The following is a 21,076-nucleotide window of genomic DNA, read 5'->3' on the forward strand; positions in this document are numbered from 1 at the left end:
TATGTTAGGCTGAAAAAAGACAAATGTCCATCTAGTTCAGCCTATTACTCCCCTCAGCCACAGTGTTGATCCAGAGGAAGCCAAAAAAAATCTCAATGAGGTAGAAGCCAATTTTCCTAATTTAAGAAAAAAATTCCTTCCTGACTTCAAGTCTAGCAATCAGAATAATCTCCGGATGACTGACCCTTCTGAAGTAATCAGTGATATAACAAATAATATTGTAACCCTTGAGAAAGGCATCCAGGCCTCTCTTGTACTCTATTAGTGAGTTCGCCATCCCTACGTCCTCAGGCAGAGAGTTCCATAGTCTCACTGCTCTTACAGTAAAGAACCCCTTCTATGTCGATGTAGAAACCTTCTTTCCTCTAGATGTAGAGGTGCCCCCTTGTTACAGTCACAGTCCTGGTATAAACAGATCATGGGAGAGATCCCTGTATTGTCCCCTGATATATTTTTTTACCTAGTTATTAGGTCGCCGCTCAGCCATCTCTTTTTCTAAACAAAATAACCTCAATTTTGATAACCTCTCTGGGTATTGTAGCCCACCCATTCCATGTATTACTTTAGTTGCTGGCCTTTGTACCCGCTCAAGCTCTGATATGTCCTTCTTGAGTACCGCTGCCCAAAACTGTCCACAATATTTTATGTGTGGTCTGACCAGTGATTTGTAAAGAGGAAGAACAATGTTCTCATCATGCGCCCCTAGATCTCTTTTGATGCACCCTGTGATCTTATTTGCCTTGGCAGCAGCTGCCTGACACTGGTTGCTCTAGTTAAGCTCATAGTTAACTAAAATCCCCAGGTCCTTTTCCATGTCAGTGTTACCCAGTGGTTTCCCATTTAGTGTGTAATGGTGACATGTATTTCCTGCTTATGTGCAGAACCGCACATTTATCAGTGTTAAATCTCATTTGCCACTTTTCTGCCAAATCCCCTAATTTATCCAGATCCATTTGCAACCGCATTCTGTTCTCTCTTGTGTTAATTACTTTACATAGTTTTGTATCATCTGCAAATATTGATATTTTACTGTGTAATCCTTCTACCAGGTCATTAATAAATATATTAAAAAGAATAGGGCCCAGTACTGCCCCCTGTGGTACCCCACTAGTAATGGTGACCCCTGTAGTACCCCACTAGTAATGGTGACGCCTCCAGTACTTCTCCCTGTTGTACCTACCCCACTAGTAACGGTGATCCAATCAGAGTAGCTACCATTATTAACCACCCTCTGCTTTTAGGGTGCTGCTGCATCTTTGTGCTTGCTTGAGCATGAGGCAAAAGACTTTTCTAAACTTAGTGCTTAACATTTGGATTAGATCTCGTTTTTCTTCTTTCTCTTAGCACTTACTCACACGGGCAAATATCTCCCACAATTCGCGGTGCTAAAAGCCCATTGATTTCTGTTGGGCCACTCACAAGTGGGTTTTTTCACGTATAAAAAAACAGAGCATGCCCTATTTTGGCACATATTATGCCCCAATATAGGCTATGGGGATATAACATAGTCCATGTACATGCGTATTTGCTGTTTACTGCGTATTTTACGCTTGACACATACACCCCTGTGATCCCTAAGGGTGCCTTTACACTCTTCAGTAGTGCATAGTGACTAAATTTGATCATCATTCAAAGGAACTGGTCACGTCCAATAAGCACCACAAACTAAGTTATGGTGCTTATATGAAAGGAATGTGGAGTTTGGGGGTGTACTTACCTGGCTCCACATACCCTCACTGTCACCCCTGGAAATCAGAGCTCGTTACTCACACTTACTGAAGACAGGAGTTATGCTCATGGATCAAGCTCCGACTTCCAGAGGTGACAGCATGGGAACGGGGAGCTGGATAAGCATAAAAAGTACACAGCTGGACTTCATTCACCTGTACTATAAGTGCCATAACTTATAAGAAACAGTGTTTCTACCCCTATAGTTTACAGAATTGGTGACGAAATACCACTAAGAAATGACCAGACAGTAGAAGTCAATGTAGAAATCCACACGACCTTACAATAATAATAATACAGTCATCATATATTGCTTGTATATGTCACTGTGATCAGTGGGGTCCAACCTCTGGGAGACCCTCCAATTCTTAGAATGACGTGGACACAGGGCTGATGTAGCATTGCGTCCCTTTCACTCTTTTACCTGCATATTGGGACTCCCATCCACCCAGCTCTACAGGAGACTGTGGCCAGCCCTATTCACTTGAATGGGTACAGCTGCAGTTCCCTGCATAGTGGATGGCTGGGGCACTGCTATGCAGGAAAAACGTGAAGGGCACGCAGAGCTAAATCAATTTTGCATCCACTTCATTCTCTGGAGGTCCCAGAGGTCGTACCCTACTGATCAATAACGCTTTACATTTTCACATGCTTTAGGGTGAATGCACACCGGCGGATTAGAATTGCAGAATCCGGAGTGGGCGTCCAACTCCGCAGCTATTACCACCCCTAGCATGCAATGCAAAAATTATTCTTCATGCACATGAGCGGAAACCAATTGCTGTTTCCACTCACGGATGAAAAATCGCAGCTTGTTTCCTTTTCCTGTGGATTTCACACAGACGGCTTCCATTGAAGTCAATGGAAGCCGTTGGACCCGTAACCTGTCTGCAGTTGACATTGTGGACAGGCCGCGGATTCCGCAGCAAAAGCAGGAGTTTAAAAAAAAACCTGTACTGCACATGTCCGACATCTAGCTGTGTGGACCATCCGAAGTACAGAAAAGAAGAAAATACAGATATGTGCGGATGCCAGCTGGGCACAGGGTCGGATTCTGCTGCGGGCTCCCGCATGCGGAATCTGACCCGCCCGTGTGCATACGGCCTAAGGCAGTGTGCGGCTGTATCCAGTGTATGTATGCGGATAGTACTAAGGGGTTTTTCCCATCTTTGCTAATCATGGCTGAGTTGGCAATACATCTCTGTATGGTAGCCCACTCGTTCGTTTCTGTACTCCTAACCCCCCCTAGCCACTGCATACACCCAGGCCAAGGGTCAGTTCCTGACATAGGTTCGGGTGTCATAGGTGGGACCCACATTTATTAAACCTTTATGCCCTTTTAAGTGTGTCTCCACTTGTAAAATGATTTTTCTCATTAAGAGAAACTAAGTAATTTTGTAGATAGGATACATCATTTCTTTTTGTTAACCATTAAAATGTAACAACAAGCATTCAAATCTACTTATGAGTCTTCATCAGGTAATACTAACATATATCTGACGAAGCATATATACAGTGGATATAAAAAGGCTACAAACCCCTGTTAAAATGCCATGTTTGAAAATCTGACGAAGATGAAATGTTTTTTCACCTTCAATGTGACTAAAATAACGTGGTTGCATAAATATGCACACCCAAAAGATCCACAGATCTTCAATGGGGTTCAGGTCCGGGATCTGGCTGGGCCATTCCAAAACTGTGATTTTCTTTTGGTGAAGCCATTCTTTTGTTGATTTGGAGGTCTGCTTTGTCTTGTGCTGAAAGGTGAAATTCCTCTTCATCTTCAGCATTGTTACCGAGGCCTGAAGGTTTTGTGCCATAATGGACTGATATTTGGGACTGTTCATAATTCCCTTCACCTTGACTAAAGCCCAAGTTCCAGTAGCAGAAAAGCAGCCCCATACATCATGCTGCCTCCACCATCCTCACTGTGGGTATGGGGGTCTTTGGGTTATGTGCAGCGTTGGCTTTGTGCCCTAACATATTTTTTTGAATTATAGCCTAAAAGTCCAACCTTGGTCCCATCAGACATAACACGTTCTCCCACATACTTTTGGCAGAGTTAATGAAGGTTTTGGTAAAACATAGCCGGGCTTGAATGTTTTTCTTTGTTAGTAAAGGCTACCATCTTGCCAACCTACCCCACAGCCCAGATATATAAAGAATACGGGAGATGGTTGTTACATGCACTACACAACTAATACTTGCCAGAAACTTTTGCAGCTCCTTTAATGGTGCTGTAGGCCTCTTGGTAGCCTCCTAGACCAATTTTCTTGTGGTCTTTTCATCAGTTTTTGAGTGACATCCAGTTCTTGCAATGTCACTGTTGTGCCAAATTTAATCCATTTCTTGATCACCATTTTTATTGTGTTCCATGGTATATGTAATGCCTTGGAAGTGTTTTGTTCCCCTTCTCCCGATTGATACCTTTCAACAATTGGATCCCTTTGATGTGCTGTAAGTAGAGATGAGCGAACCTACTCGTTTCGAGTAATTACTCGATCGAGCACCGCGATTTTCGAGTTCTTCCGTACTCGGGTGAAAAGATTCGGGGGGCACCGGGGGGAGGCGTGGTGAAGCGGGGGGTAGCCCTCTCTCTCTCCCTCTCCCCCCCACTCACCCACGGCGCCCCCCGAATCTTTTCGCCCGAGTACGGCAGTACTCGAAAATCGCGGCGCTCGGGCGAAAAAGGGGCGTGGCCGAGTAGGTTCGCTCATCTCTAGCTGTAAGCTCTTTACGGCTTTTCCTGAAAATGTGAGGAAAATCCTCCTGGAAGAGCTGAACTTTATATGGGGTAAATCAGAATCACTGTAAATAATGGGAGCAGAGTACTGATCACTATGTAACATGAGTTTAAATGTGATTGGCTAATTCTGAACACAACTGTAGTGGCCCAGAGTTAACGGGGCCCCTCCATAAGTATGAATTTGTTTGTCATGTGCAATTGTATTGTCAGCATCTTCAATGTGTGTGCATTTGATGTGTATTGCACCTCTGCAGTACTGAATGGGTTAACGTCTGGGTTATGTCTGGAAAATGTATCTTGTTGCATATCACATGATCATGTTTCATATATGTGTATGCTAGGATGCTAAGTTGGGGAGTAAGCCAGAGTCAGTCTAAGAGAGAGTTTTGCCAAGGGTCTTCTTGCCAAGACAAGACTGCAAGAGTCTGAGTTGGAGTCTGTAGAAGAGGAAGCTCTTTAGTGAGTAGGAGAGCTTGTGCTTTGTCCTTCGAGGAGCTCCAGGATGGAAGAGGCTGAACGATGGCTTGAGGTGTGCCCTGGGCCCAATTCACTCAGACCTCCTTACTTTTAATATGGAGGACTGTGAGAACGAGAGGAACTGCCAGGCAGCGCTGAGTGCCCTTCCAAATGTGAGTGTTGACCGGTAGAGAGCTGGAGAAAGAAAGAGGGTGGCCGGGAACAGAACCTCGCAGATAATTAGGACTGTGGACTCGTCTGTCATCCTGTGAATCCTACATGTCACACCACTATTGTGTCTGCAACGATGTCCTGCTGGCTTATGTAAAGTTTTGGACTGTAACAATTTATTTGAGTAAATGAGCTTTACCAGTTCCCGGTTTTGCTCAACAAAGTTATCCCCGAGTGTGGACTATTTATTTCCTAACTTCTGGATTCACCACAGAGGATGGAACTGTGGCGTCACGAGTGACAAGGACTTAAGGTACACCTCAAACTAGGTTTTCCCCCATGAAACTCCACCAGCAGTAACTTAGTTGGGTCTCATGCTATCCCCCAGGGGAGGAGATGGTAGAGCCCTGTGACAAGGCCTCAATCTACCCCATTATCTCCTCGGTTGTGGGCCCGCTCCTCGGACGCTGCACAACCACATCCCCAAATATAAGAGGGCATTACCATTAATGTAACCACATTATTTTTATTTTTGCACCCTAAAATAGTCAGTTTGTTTTTTTCATGGAAATGTACAGATAATGGGTCACACTAAAGGTGGAAATAAATCTGAAATGATTCATCATCTGTTACCATGCGGCGGCTGCGGGTCCTTCCGGGGCGCTGGGTCCCACGGTTGGGGCACGTCCCCTCGGCTTTTTGTCCGGCTGCCGGGGGCATGGGTGGCTGGTTTGTGCTGTACGCACACGAGCTCGTGGGTCTGGGCGGCGCCGTGCGTGCGTGCACGCGCCTGAGATTGCGGATCCATGCACTAGCTCCTGTGTATTGGATCCTGCTGGGAGGTAGCGCCTCCCTCTCTCCACCCCTGGACGGAGGCTTCTGTTTATAAGGCTGACAGTGAGGTGCATTCACTGCCAGTTATAGGTTTCTGTCAGTGTGCTTGCATCTTGCCTGTGTCAGTCTCCTGTTTATCAGCTTGTTTGCTTGATCTGCCAGGTTATCCCATCTGCCTCGGTCAGCGGGTATTTTCTGTTGGTTTTGTTCATCTGCCCTTCCTGTCGGCATTCTACCCTGTTCCATCTTGGTACGCCAGTCCTCCCTCTCGGTCCCTAGCTAGAGTAGGGACCACCGCCCAGTTGCCCGCCTGGGGTTAGCCAGGAGTGGAGACAAGTAGGCAGGGACAGGGGTTGCGGGTAAGTTCTAGGGCAACCCGGGCTGGCGTATCATTGGGTAGGATACCGTAACATAATAACTGGCCCTTAACATTGCCCAGCGGGTTTTGTTTTTTGCTCTCCAATGGAGGCCATGAGTACCCTCGCAAGTCAGTTGCAGGATCTAGTGGTCGTGATCCAAGACCTGTCCGGTCGTATGGTGGCCCAGGAGCAGCGGGTGTTGGCGCAGGTTTCTGCCGCCCTGTCTACCCCTGAGCCCAAGTGTCCTCTCCCTGAGGTGTTTTCCGGGGGGAGATGTAAGTTTTTTGTTTTTCAGCAGGCATGTAGACTATATTTCTGGATGCGGCCCAGATCCTCCGGTTCAGAGTCCCAGAAGGTGGGATTGATTATGTCCCTACTGCATATTATTGATTATGTCCCCCCCAGACATGGGCCTACTCCTTACCCGAGAGTTCGGCTTGCCTGCAGTCTGTTGATTTGTTTTTTCGGGAACTAGGAGTTATTTTTGATGTGCCGAACCAGGCGGGGTTAGCAGTATCTCATCTCATGGCGTTACATCAGGGGCAGCAGTGTGCTGAAGACTATTGCTCTAAGTTTAGACAGTATGCCGGTGAAACCTCCTGGAACGATAGCGCCCTCAAAGATGTGTTTTTGTTGGGTCTTTCTGAGGCTGTCAAGGACCTACTTATTTCCCATCCCGCTCCTGCAACACTTAATGAGGCGATGGAATTGTCAGTAAAAGCTGACAGGAGGCTGAGATCTAGAAAAAAGGAACGTCAGGACTGTAAAACTAGGGAGTCCTGCAGACCCGCTCCCACTTCTCCCATGCCAACTCCTGGTGCCGAGCCTATGGAAGTGGACCAGCTAAGTCCCATGGAACGGCGACGGTTCCGGATGACTCACCGTCTTTGCGTCTACTGTGGGGAAGCCGGACATCGGGTAGTGACCTGTCCACAGAAGCAACAGCAACATCAATCTGAACCGGCGGAAAACTACAGATCCTAGGCAATTGTCAGGAGGATCGCCTAGGATCACAGGTACTCCCTAAGTTGTTGGTGCCTTGTCAGGTTGGCTTCCGGAATTTTAATCGGTCCGGTCAAGCCTTTATTGATTCGGGCGCGGCCACCAGTCTGATTAATTTAAATTTTGTCAGACCTCTGATGACCAAATTCTCCAGGCTAAAGTCCCCCATACACTTTACTAGTATTGATTCAACCCCCCTGTCCATAGGTGTTGTCCAATGGAGGACTCCCATTCTACAGTTCACTGTGAGTGTTCTCCATTCTGAGAATCTGTCCTTCGTGGTTATGGAAAAGATGTCTGTTGATGTGGTGCTTGGTATGCCCTGGTTGGCACTGCACAACCCCCAATTTGATTGGTCCACCCGGGAATTGACACATTGGGGGGTCATCCTGCCATAATCACTTAACTACTATATCCATGTGCTCAGCAGATACCATGCTTGTCCCGGAGTATTTGTCGGATTTTCAGGACGTATTCTCTAAGAAACTGTCTGAGAATTTGTCTCCCTATAGGGAGTGGGACTGTGGTATTGATTTGATTCCCAACAGTCCCATCCATAAAGGAGCCATTTTCAATTTGTCGGGGTGTGAGCACGAAGCCCTTAAGTCCTATATCTCAGAGTCTCTGGCCAAATGACATATCCGGCCGTCCAGGTCCCCTGCTGGAGCAGGTCTCTTCTTTGCAGAGAAGAAGGATGGGTCATTGAGGACTTGTGTGGATTATCGGGCTTTGAATAAAATGATAGTGAAGAACCAGTGCTCCTTGCCCCTGATTGCGGACTTGTTGAATCAGGTGGTAGAAGCCCACTGGTTTTCCAAATTGGAGTTAACGGGGGCTTACAATTTAATTTGCATTGGAGAAGGAGATGAATGGAAGACCACGTTCAACACCCTGTTAGGACATTTTGAATGTCTGGCTTTGCCCTTCGGACTCAGGGATTTATGAACGCGGTCTTCCATGACTTCCTGGGGGTATTTCTGGTCATACATCTTGATGACATTCTGGTGTATTCTCCAGACTGGGATTCACATGTGCGGCCCCTGAGGTTGGTTCTGACCTGTTTGCGTGAGTACCAACTTTTTGTCAAGTTGGAGAAATGTTTATTTGGTACCAAACAAGTATCTTTCCTGGGTTATGTGATTTCACCCACAGAGATTCAGATGAAGTCTGATAAAGTAGCAGCAATCTCCCAATGGGTCAGACCAGACAACCTTAAAGCTCTCCAGTGGTTTTGGGGTTTCGCAAATTTTTACCGTTAAGTTCATTAAGAATGATTGCGTTATTGCTCAACCCTTAACCGATCTTACAAAGAAGAGGGCCGACGTGGTAAGATGGTCATCTGAGGCCCTAGAGGCTGTTAGTCGTCTAAAAAGAGCGTTTACTACTGCCCCTGTGTTAGTACAGCCGGACGCACGGCGACCATTTTTCGTTGAGGTACAGTTAGGGCCAGAAATATTTGGACAGTAACACAATTTTCGCGAGTTGGGCTCTGCATGCCACCGCATTGGATTTGAAATGAAGCCTCTACAACAGAATTCAAGTGCAGATTGTAAGGTTTAATTTAAAGGGTTGAACAAAAATATCTGATAGAAAATGTAGGAATTGTACACATTTCTTTACAAACACTCCACATTTTAGGAGCTCAAAAGTAATTGGACAAATAAACATAACCCAAACAAAATATTTTTTTTTCAATATTTTGTTGCGAATCCTTTGGAGACAATCACTGCCTTAAGTCTGGAACCCATGGACATCACCAAACGCTGGGTTTCCTCCTTCTTAATGCTTTGCCAGGCCTTTACAGCCGCAGCCTTCAGGTCTTGCTTGTTTGTGGGTCTTTCCGTCTGAAGTCTGGATTTGAGCAAGTAAAATGCATGCTCAATTGGGTTAAGATCTGGTGATTGACTTGGCCATTGCAGAATGTTCCACTTTTTTGCACTCATGAACTCCTGGGTAGCTTTGGCTGTATGCTTGGGGTCATTGTCCATCTGTACTGTGAAGCGCCGTCCGATCAACTTTGCAGCATTTGGCTGAATCTGGGCTGAAAGTATATCCCGGTACACTTCAGAATTCATCCGGCTACTCTTGTCTGCTGTTATGTCATCAATAAACACAAGTGACCCAGTGCCATTGAAAGCCATGCATGCCCATGCCATCACGTTGCCTCCACCATGTTTTACAGAGGATGTGGTGTGCCTTGGATCATGTGCCGTTCCCTTTCTTCTCCAAACTTTTTTCTTCCCATCATTCTGGTACAGGTTGATCTTTGTCTCATCTGTCCATAGAATACTTTTCCAGAACTGGGCTGGCTTCTTGAGGTGTTTTTCGACAAATTTAACTCTGGCCTGTCTATTTTTGGAATTGATGAATGGTTTGCATCTAGATGTGAACCCTTTGTATTTACTTTCATGGAGTCTTCTCTTTACTGTTGACTTAGAGACAGATACACCTACTTCCCTGAGAGTGTTCTGGACTTCAGTTGATGTTGTGAACGGGTTCTTCTTCACCAAAGAAAGTATGCGGCGATCATCCACCACCGTTGTCTTCCGTGGACGCCCAGGCCTTTTTGAGTTCCCAAGCTCACCAGTGAATTCCTTTTTTCTCAGAATGTACCCGACTGTTGATTTTGCTACTCCAAGCATGTCTGCTATCTCTCTGATGGATTTTTTCTTTTTTTTCAGCCTCAGGATGTTCTGCTTCACCTCAATTGAGAGTTCCTTTGACCGCATGTTGTCTGGTCACAGCAACAGCTTCCAAATCCAAAACCACACACCTGGAATCAACCCCAGACCTTTTAACTACTTAATTGATTACAGGTTAACGAGGGAGACGCCTTCTGAGTTAATTGCAGCCCTTAGAGTCCATTGTCCAATTACTTTTGGTCCCTTGAAAAAGAGGAGGCTATGCATTACAGAGCTATGATTCCTAAACCCTTTCTCCGATTTGGATGTGGAAACTCTCATATTGCAGCTGGGAGTGTGCACTTTCAGCCCATATTATATATATAATTGTATTTCTGAACATGTTTTTGTAAACAGCTAAAATAACAAAACTGTCCAAATATTTCTGGCCCTAACTGTAGATGCATTTGAGGTGGGGGCAGGAGCTGTATTGTCTGAGGAAGTCAGTGGGAGGTCCAGGCATTGCCCATGTGCGTTCTTTTCATGGAAGTTTAGTTCGGCAGAACGTAACTACGACCTGGGTAACCGTGAGTTACTGGCGATTAAATGGGCCCTAAAAGAGTGGTGACACCAACTTGAGGGGGCTAGACACCCCATTACCGTGTATACCGATCACAAAAACTTGGTATATCTCGCCAATGCTAAAAGACTCACAGCTCGTCAAGCAGAGGGGCGTTGTTTTTCGCCAGGTTTAATTTTGTTGTGACTTATATTCCAGGAGAGAAGAACGTGAAGGTAGATGCCCTCTCACGGAGTTTCGGGTCACCGGAAAGTGAGAAAGTTACTCCTGAGAATATCTTGGCAGCTGTAGAATCTAACCTCGTCCCTCAACTACAGAACTGTCAGCAGAATGCTCCTTCAGGGGCGCCAGAGGGCAGATGGTTTGTGCCAGAAACCTTACGACTCAGAGTTATTGAAGAATCTCACTCATCGGTTTTCGCTGGTCATCCGGGGGTACAGGGGACTCTGGATCTTTGTTCTAGATCTGGTGGCCAGGCATGCCTCAGGAGATCCTCGAATTTGTTAAGGGATGCTCTGTCTGTGCACGCAATAAAAGTTGTCGGCATCCTCCGGAGGGTCCTCTGAGACCGTTACCGGTACCTTCTCGCTTGTGGTCGCAGGTATCGGTAGATTTTATCACCGATCTACCGGAATCTCAGAAGTTCACCACTATTTTAGTGGTTGTCAATCAGTTCTCTAAATTGGCACATTTTGTGGAGTTAGAGAAGCTACCTTCGGCAATAAAATTTTCTAAGATTTTTGTAAAAGAAATCATTCGCCTACATGGGGTTCCCGAAAACATTGTATCTGATCGTGGGGTTCAGTTTGTTGCGCAGTTTTGACGAGCCTTCTGCAGAAACCTGGGAACGTCGCTTTCCTTCTCATCAGCATTCCACCCGCAAACCAATGGTCAGACTGAGTGGAAGAACCAAGATTTAGTGCAATATCTACGGTTGTTTGCTAGCGTAAGAGCTCATCAGTGGGCAGATTTCCTGCCGTTGGCAGAGTTTGCGCTAAACAACCGCACTTGTTCCTCCACTGGGGTATCTCCATTCTTTTGTGTATATGGGCAGCATCCTCACTTCCTTACAGCGATTCCTTCTCCGTCTGACTGTCCTGCAGCTGAGGTCACCACAGATACGCTGCAGGGAGTATGGAAAGAAGTACAGAAAAACTTGGAAGCAACGGGGGCTCATATGCAGTTGCGTAGTGGGAGGAGTCTGTTAGTATCTGAACCTTACAGGGTGGGGCAGAAGGTGTATCTGTCTTCTAAAAATCTCAAATTAAAGGTCCCGTCCTTGAAGTTGGCGCCACGTTACGTGGGGCCCTTTGTCGTCACACGTGTTGTGAATCCTCTCCCCTATGAACTGGACTTACCAGCTACATGGAGGGTTCACAGGGTTTTTCATAAGTCTTTATTGAAACCTTTTGTCCCTTCGGTGACTAAAATGTCTCGGGTGCACCTCGCAGCAGTCAAGACAAGGACATATGCTATTCTCATCAGAAAATTGGACAAGAATAGGACATGCTGCGATTTATTTTCTTTCTTGGACTATTCATCCGAGTAAAATAAAGCCCCCGTGCATACACACATATGGCTGGCTGCCATTTCTGATTTTGAACTAAATTTGCTGGTACAAAAATCTGACAGAAATCTCGTCCATGTGCAAGTAGCCTTACATGTGGATTTTGACTTGGATAGTGTTAAAATACCCAACTGCACCTTTGGGCCCATGCCCATGATCTTAGATCCTAGCAATGCACCGGTTCTGGGTTCACCAATATAATGGTTATGGTCATTCTGAATTGACCAGAGGGACAATACTTGGCAACTGCTGAGACCTAAAAGGATAGTGTTCTGGCCTTTAAGGCTACAGGGCTTGGCTGTAACAGGACTGCTGATATTGTTCTGGGATTTCCAGAAAATCTACTTTGGGCTGCTGGTTAGTCACACAGTGGAAGTCAATATAGTGTTCAAACAATTATTGTTAAAAAGGAGCTGTCAGACTTCTGGGACTTCCACCATTATCAAGACGATGGGTTCCAAGTTCTTATTCCTGGCTTGCGGTGAGTAATTAACACTCTATACAAATATATGGGACCATTGGGAACAGCCCCATTAGGGTATGCCCACATAGGGTGGATTTGCTGCGGACCTTTCACATTGAAAATCTACAGCATTTACTTTAGCAGCAATGTGAATGAGATTTCCAAAATCTCGTTCTCAAACCGCAGAGAAAATCCACCCCAAATCCATGTGGAAATCGACATGTAGTGTTGAATTTAAAAAGCATGTCAATTAGCTGTAGCAGATTTCCAGTGCCGATTCCACCGCTTCAAATGTGGGGGTGAACTAGACATTAACCCTTTCCAATCCACCGTCTGATGTCTAAAGACATTCTGATTGAAGGCTGTACAGTTTCTGATGTCGGAAGACATCCGGCAGGGTATTCTTACTGTATATTACTGGCCGCTCTGTTGTCGGGGGCCTCTCCAGCATGTCTAATACCACAGTACTGGTTCTAGCCAGCAGATGGTGCCATTGTATAATGGCAGAAGGAGAAAACCCCCTAGGAAACCCTGAATCCAAAATTGGATTGCAAAGGGTTAAAAGTAGTGCAGATCCACTGTGGACTCCGCAGTAAATCCGCCCCATATTTCTTTCAGGATGACAGACACACTAAAGATACGTACCCTTAACTATTTCCAAAGATTGCATACATTTCTGTGGAGGGGCAACTTGTACCAGTAACCTATAATACTTACATTACTGTGACATAAAAAGGCTGCAATATAAAGGGTGCGCTCCCACATAACAGGTACCGCCTGTGGCTGCCAATGGAAGCGGGATCCTACCGATAAGGTCGACAGGTTCATGTGGTTATTAGTAGCAGTGGAACCTGTTATGAAAGTGCAATAAGCACTGTAAAAATAAGCCAATGCGCGCTTAAAAAAGTATGAATTATTCTGCAAAAACAGTATTCAGGTGTGTGCAAATATACTTACCCTCATGTAAAGCCGGCCTAAGGGCGACTTCTCAAAAAATGACAAGTGCGGTTTCCAAAATAAAAAAAAAAAAAAAAATTGTGTGTGGTTATTTGAGTCAAAGCCAGAAGTGCATCCAGCAGGAAGGAGGAGTAAAAGTCCTTACTTTATAATCATTTGTAATCCATTTCTGACTTTAGTTAATAGAGATGAGCGAGCACCAAAATGCTCGGGTGCTCGTTACTCGAGTTGAACTTTCAGTGATGCTCGAGAGTTCGTTTCGAGTAACGAACCCCATTGAAGTTAATGGGCGACTTGAGCATTTTTGTATATGACTAATGCTCCGCTAAGGTTTTCATTTCTGAAAATCTTAGTAAATCACCAAAGTCATGTAAAAAACACAGAAATGGATAGGGCAGGCGAAGAGCAACATGCAGGGCTGCATTTCGGGCTCCGAGGTCTCACTATTAAGCCACAATAGTGGCAAGAGTGAGACCCCCCCACACACACACACACACTGTCAGCATAACGATCGTTCTCCTCTGCCACAGCTGTAACAGCTGTGGCAGAGAAGAACGATGTTAGCCCATTGAATTCAATGGAGCCGGCAATACAGCCGGCTCCATTGAAAGCAATGGGCTGCCGGCGAGCGCGGGATGAATTTTCGGGAAGGGCTTAAAAATATAAGCCCTTACCTGAAAAAGAAAGATTTTAGTGTAAAAAAGAATAAAAATGCAGGCACTCTCTTCAATGGAGCCGCTGCTGCTGCCGGCGACTCCATTGAAGACAATGGTCCGCTGGCACACCTGAATTCTTTTTCAGGGAAGGGCTTTACGTATAAGCCATTCCCTGGAAATGAATTAAAAGTGATTTAAAAAACAAAAAAAATAGATACTCACCTCCCTTCAGCTGCCGGGGCACAGCCGCATCTTCTCCTGCTGTCCCCTGCACTGTGGTGCTGAACTGCTGTCATTCAGCTGAGTGCTGCGCTGAGCCAATCAGAGGCAACACTCACCCATTCATGAATGGGTGTGAGTGAGATCTGCCTCTGATTAGCTCAGCGCTTAGCCAATCAGGGGCATGTCTGACTGACACCCCCTTCACACCCACTGCAGGCCGGCCGCGCTGAACTCCGTCTGCCGGGACCAGGTGAGTATATATATTTTTTTTATTTTTACACATTTCTGGATGAATTGCAGGGAAGGGCTTATATATTTAAGCCCTTCCCGACAATTCATCCCGCGATCGCCGGCAGCCCATTGCTTTCAATGCTGTATTGCTGGCTCCATTGAATTCAATGGGCTAACATCGTTCTGTCGGGACAAGGTGAGTATATATTTTTTTTATTTTTACACATTTCTGGATGAATTGCAGGGAAGGGCTTATATATTTAAGCCCTTCCCGACAATTCATCCTGCGATCGCCGGCAGCCCATTGCTTTCAATGGAGCCGGCTGTATTGCCGGCTCCATTGAATTCAATGGTCAGTGCTCGTTTAATCGAGATGAGTACCGCGTGGTGCTCGTCTCGAGTAACGAGCATCTCGAGCACCCTAATACTCGAACGAGCATCAAGCTCGGACGAGTATGCTCGCTCATCTCTATTAGTTAACAAAACAAAAAAAAAACCCACCAAAACCTGCGTGAAAAACTGCAAATGCGTTTTAAAAGCCACCCTCACAATGGCCTTGTGTAAACGCATGCAGCGATTGAATAAGAATTGTTTAGTTGTCCATTTTCTGCATGTAGAAAACCAAATGATGCGCCGTTCAGTGTAAACAGCAGTCGGTCACTTCTAAATTTCGGTCTGCTTACTATGAAGGGAGGCGAGCGGGGTGAGAATGCTGCGCAGCCCACGGTTTTCTATTCTGGCGATACTTGCTCACATGTAATACCACAGGAGCGAGCATCACTGGGACAAGTGTCAGTCAGGGGCTAACTATAGGGGATGCAGAGGATGCGGTTGCACCCGGATTCAGGAGCCATAAGGCCTCTCTTCTCCATATAGGGAGCCCGATATTATGAATAAAGCATTATATTTGCGGGCCCAGTTATAGATTTTTGCATTGGGGGCCAGATGCTTCAAGTTACGCCTCTAGTGTCAGTCATTGCATGTCCAACAGCTCGTTCCATGTAAATGGCCCACAAAGCAGTGTGTTGTCAGTGCCTGAGAAAGCTGACTGTTACACCTATAGTTAGTGCCCATGGAGGCAGGAATGTATTTGGACACTGCAGAAAATCAGCAAATATGCAAATACTGGAGTTTGCCGAACAGCATGCTGGGAAGAGCATGGGTAAAATAAAGAGCTGCTCATTTTGTAATAACTATTCATTCATCCAATCGAACCCTTGTGGGACGAACTGGAGCGACGGGTACGACACCGCAACCCACGCCCATCTTCACAACAATCTCTTCTCACAGCCTTGTATGAGGAATGGCGAGCTATTCCTGCCCGGACTTACAGAGAACTTGTGGAAAGTATGCCTCGCCGTGTTACCGCTGTAATACAAGCAAAAGGAGGGCCGATATGTTACTAAATAGGATAATAAAGCACTTTCTAAAAAACATGCAGTGTCCAAAATACTTTTGTCCATGTAGTGTATGGGCTGTACCTGGCGGTATACCACAGACTGTCTGTTTATGGTCAAAATACAGCCAAGCTGAACTTTACCCGGACTGTCATTTGCCATATGGCACCCCCATTGCGACATCGTGCAAATGTATTCATTTTCCCATAGTACCGTAAATCTGAAGATTAAAGGTGTTGTCCCGCGCCGAAACGGGGTTTTTTTTTTCAACCCCCCCCCCCCCGTTCGGCGCGAGACAACCCCGATGCAGGGGTTAAAAAAGAACACCGCACAGCGCTTACCTGAATCCCCGCGCTCCGGTGACTTCTTACTTACCGGTGGAAGATGGCCGCCGGGATCTTCTACCTCCGTGGACCGCAGCTCTTCTGTGCGGTCCATTGCCGATTCCAGCCTCCTGATTGGCTGGAATCGGTATGTGACGGGGCGGAGCTACACGGAGCCCCATTGAGAAGAGAAGAAGACCCGGACTGCGCAAGCGCGTCTAATTTGGCCATTAGACGGCGAAAATTAGACGGCAACCATGGAGACGAGGACGCTAGCAACGGAGCAGGTAAGTGAATAACTTCTGATAACTTCTGCATGGCTCATAATTAATGCACAATGTACATTACAAAGTGCATTAATATGGCCATACAGAAGTGTATAACCCCACTTGCTTTCGCGGGACAACCCCTTTAAGAGTAGGGATCTGCTGGGTGTTCTGGACAGCAGGAAGGTTTTCCTTTTGATACAAATTAAATACAGCCTGTGTGTATTATAGAAAATAGTTTAATAGTATTATTTCCATAGCACAGCAGGGATTCGGTGGACACATACCCTCACATAGTCTACAGTTTGTACAGTACTTGGCACTTTCAATATACCAAACCATTTTTATAATGAATATATAGAATATTTCCAGCAAAAATATACAATAAAGTGTTATATAGTTTACATAAAATGTATGAAGTGCAATGGAGAACACAGATGCAGGCTAGAAAAGGACAAAATACAGTAAACCTTTGTGCTCTCATTAAGAAATCTTTGAGATGTTCCTCACACACGTATGTTACATATATGTGAATGACTGCAGTGTAACAAACAAAGTGCAGCGACAGAAGTGTCCAGCATGTATGCTGAGAGGTTTGCTCATTGTAGACCAAATGCCATCATAATAGCGGCTGGAACATCAGGTGAAGAATAAAACCATTTATCTCTTGAGTTCTCTTCAGGCAACTTCTTCTAACACCCCTTCAGACATTTTAAGGGGATTCCATAAAGTAAAACTGTCTGGAAGACCGGCCATGTGCATTGGCAACCCATGTAATGGTTCAGCACTGTAGCTCATAGCAGCATTTAGTACTCGTTTCATACCATTATTGCAATTCATTGGAGCAGGACTAAAGAGTAAGACACCCCTTCCCATGATCAGCTAGAAGTTGGGACTAGTCGGAGGAAGGGCTAGCCCTGTAATACATAGATATGGGGCGATCTGCCGAAGCAACTCTATTTTGGATCATAGAAAAAGGGTTCCGAGTGAGGGATACTCTGACATCCATATTTCCTTAATCTATATCTATTTATCCATCGTCTATCATGAATTTGTCTTTTCTTTATGCATGGCCAAATGACTGGACCAATTTGCAACACAGTTTCGCACATGTATAAATTGGGTGCGTCCAAAGCTTATAGACCAGGGTTTCAGCTTTCTAGGACCTAATATTTGACAAATTTCACAAATTAAAAAAAAAAAAGTTATATATACTGGAAGCCAGTCTAAAACCTTCTCAAGCACCTAATTTACCCATGTGGCTGATCTGGTGCAGATTGGTCCAATCAGATATCTTTTGTGAATGTCGTGAACAGTAGTTCCTAGAGAGCTGAAACCGGGTCCAAAACCCTCGGAAGCACCCAGTTTACCTATGTGGCTAATTTGGTGTTATAAAGATGTTGGCTTCATATCAGTTCCAAAGTTTTTAAGCACACAAAGAGTTAAATAAAGTAGTCCCGTGCAATGCTAGTAGGGCATATAAAACAGTGATTGTCTTTAGCCAGTTTTCTAATTCTCATAATTGAAAAAGGGTGATCCTACAAAAAGTAGAGTATTCATGCTAACTGACTAGAGCATTACGAAATACGTCTATTTACAATACAGATGTATTAAACAGGGTTGCATTGTTTAGATTGCTTACACTGCAGTCTGTGGTAGCAACAGCTATTGTTACATCTGTGCCCAAAATGCGTGGCCAGCCTTCAGTGGTGTCCATTCATTGGCAGTAGCTTACCAGGTCTCTAGCATGAAGGAGAGCCCAATATTGACAGCTATGGGAAGAGGGTGTCGAGAGCGCCAAATCACTCTTTGGAGATGTAAGGGGATTGAATGTCATGCAGCGTGTGCGGGTGGCCACCCACAGAAAGCCGATGGGCAGAAAGAAGGGTGGATAAAAATTTATTGCTGCATGGCATTTTTTTTTTTTACATTAAGGGTAGGGCTACCCAGACTTTGGCTAGGACACAGGGCCTGCGGCCAGAGATCACAGTATAGAGCCACATCATCGCATACTAATGGAAGCGACGGCAGTCATGGTCTGGCTTGCAAGTTACTGTGACCTCCCAATTGCAAGAAATTGAGCAAGCTTGAATGTCTTGGGAATTTTGGATTACTGTAACCTACAACCCAACTGCAGTCATATCCATTAATGTGCAACGTCACGGGACTATACTGGGATTTTTAGCTGCCCAACACTGGGTTGTATGCATGGTCCAAAGGCTGGGATGCATTAAGGTATATTTATACAGAGATTTTTTTATTAGTTTTATCATTTTTAATGTATTTCCAATATAGTTAATACTAGGACAATAGAATTTAGAACAGTCCCGGTAGCACAACTGTGCAGCTAGGATAGTGACCCACAGATCAGTGATTCATAACCTTAACCCTTTCCAATCCAATTTGTATCCTGGTTTTCCTAGGGTGCTTACTCTTTCTGCCATTATACAACGGCGCCATCTGCTGGCTAAAGCCAGTACTGCATGAGGTAATTCATTGGATAGGCTCTGACAGCAGAGAGGCTGGCAATATACAGTAAGAGAACCCCGACGGACGTCTTCCAAAATCAGAGTTATACAGCCTTAAATTATAATGTCTTTAGCTGTCAGACAGTGAATTGGAAAGGGTTAATGCCTAAAAATGATTTCCTTTCCTGGGTATCTCTCCAGACGCTTTCCTTAATGAATACCTGCATTCTCACGCTGGAGTGCTCTAGCTCCATAGGTAGTTTTTAGCTCCTTCCAGCAGCTGAAGATGGCCCCATATAGTGAAAGTGCAGGTACTCTTTAACCAATGATGCTGTGAGCAGATATTTGTTGTTAGTTCATATGTTCCTATCTACACATGCAATGTGTTCGTCTGTGTCGTTTTTTAAAGGTCAATGGCTTTTATTTCACAATGGAGTATGCTCTAGGGATGGAGTTCTGCTCCAATGACTTCTAAAAGGCATAAAAAAAAACAACTTACAAAAACACACCATGTAACAATACAATACCTGTAGAATGCTAGCAAACACAAGTTTAGAAAGATGCAGCGATTTGTGCATTTTTGGTGTAGGTATTAAATAAGAACAAAAACCCAGTGTGAAATGGCCTAACGGGGGATTTAACCCTTTCCAATACAATTTGTATCCTGGTTTTCCTAGGGGGCTTACTCTTTTTCTGCCGTAATACAATGGCGCTATACGTTGGCTAAAGCCAGTACTGCATGAGGTGACACGTTCGATAGCCTCCGACAGCAGAGAGGCTGGCAATATACAGTAAGAGAACCCTGACGGACGTCTTCCAACATCAGAGCTGTACAGCCTTAAATCATGATGTCTTTAGACGTCAGACAGTGGATTGGAAAGGGTTAAAGAAAAAAAAAAGTTTATTAAAGGGATGTGTTCCTACTTTGTAATGTACAGTATGTTCCATACCTGTTGGCAATAGCCGTATAATAGACACGCAATACTGGCAACACCTATAAATTGACAGTCAACAAATAAGATAGCAATAGGGTTTTTTCATCACAGGCGTTACATATTCAGACATGGGGTTTGACTAGAAAACAAACATTCTAATCAACAGTGCAGTCTTATGGCTATTTGTTAAAAAAAAAATAATAAAATTAGTAAAAATCTAGTACCGATCTATAAATATATATCTGTTTTTCTTTCCTCTGCACTCAGCTCTTTAAAGATGGATTCCTGTTTGCAAAATTCTTATGTCTTAAAAACTTTCGCAGCTCCTCCAGTTCTCGGGGTCCGAGGCTCTGATCCACCCCCGGGGTCAGCTGGTTACTCAACGGGGAAACAATGTAACCATTTCGGTATAGAAAGAACCTCTTGCTGCCCTCAAACATGGTAAACATCAAACCGAAATAAGGAACAACCTGCCAGGACAAAAAGAATTGAGCATTAATGGAGAATACCATACAAGAAATACAGAAAATTAGACAAAAGCTTACAAAAAGTATAATTACAGGTCAATTTTCAGCCCATTGCAAACTGATCAAAATTTGATATGCTGTAGCCTAAAATCACAGATTTATTGGACCTGGAGAAGAAAATAGTCTGTGGCACATTGAATCAAGTGCAGGGGTTTTCTAGGGAAATAACTGACCTATCCTCAGGATCGGTCATCAATAGGTGATTGGCTGGAGTCCGCCGCTTGGGACCCCAGCTGATCGGGCACCTGCTGTTGGTGCTACTGCACACAAGGGTAAAGGTGCAGAAGCTACAACTCAGACTCCTGTGTAGTGGCCAGAACAACTCCTGTTGATTTAAATGAAAGGTGTGCCTGCAGTTACAAGCGCCGACCACTACACAGGTCAGAGCAGCATCTTACTCTCCATCCCCGTGTATAGCAGTTTGTAACAATGGGTGTCCGAATAGCTGGGATCCTGAGCGCCAGACCCCAGCCAGATCAATAGTATTTCCCTGGAAAAGCCCTTAAAACTAAATGCTTATGGATGGAGTTACTTTTAAACAAAATTTGACAGGGCACCCCCCCCCCC

General features: G+C 45.0%; 1 protein-coding gene across 2 annotated transcripts in view; it reads right to left on the minus strand.

Moving 5' to 3' along the window:
- Positions 1-16,822: 16,822 nt before the first annotated feature.
- Positions 16,823-21,076, minus strand: part of SLC25A43 (solute carrier family 25 member 43) — a 42,965-nt gene continuing 38,711 nt past the window's right edge. For both annotated transcript variants that reach the window (XM_066581759.1, XM_066581758.1), the window contains one exon: positions 16,823-20,452. In XM_066581759.1, coding sequence (XP_066437856.1) covers positions 20,246-20,452 — 207 coding nt within the window. In that variant the 3' untranslated portion in view covers positions 16,823-20,245. The remainder of the gene's footprint in view (positions 20,453-21,076) is intronic.

The sequence above is a fragment of the Eleutherodactylus coqui genome, chromosome 10, assembly GCF_035609145.1.
Source record: "Eleutherodactylus coqui strain aEleCoq1 chromosome 10, aEleCoq1.hap1, whole genome shotgun sequence".
Taxonomy (NCBI): domain Eukaryota; kingdom Metazoa; phylum Chordata; class Amphibia; order Anura; family Eleutherodactylidae; genus Eleutherodactylus; species Eleutherodactylus coqui.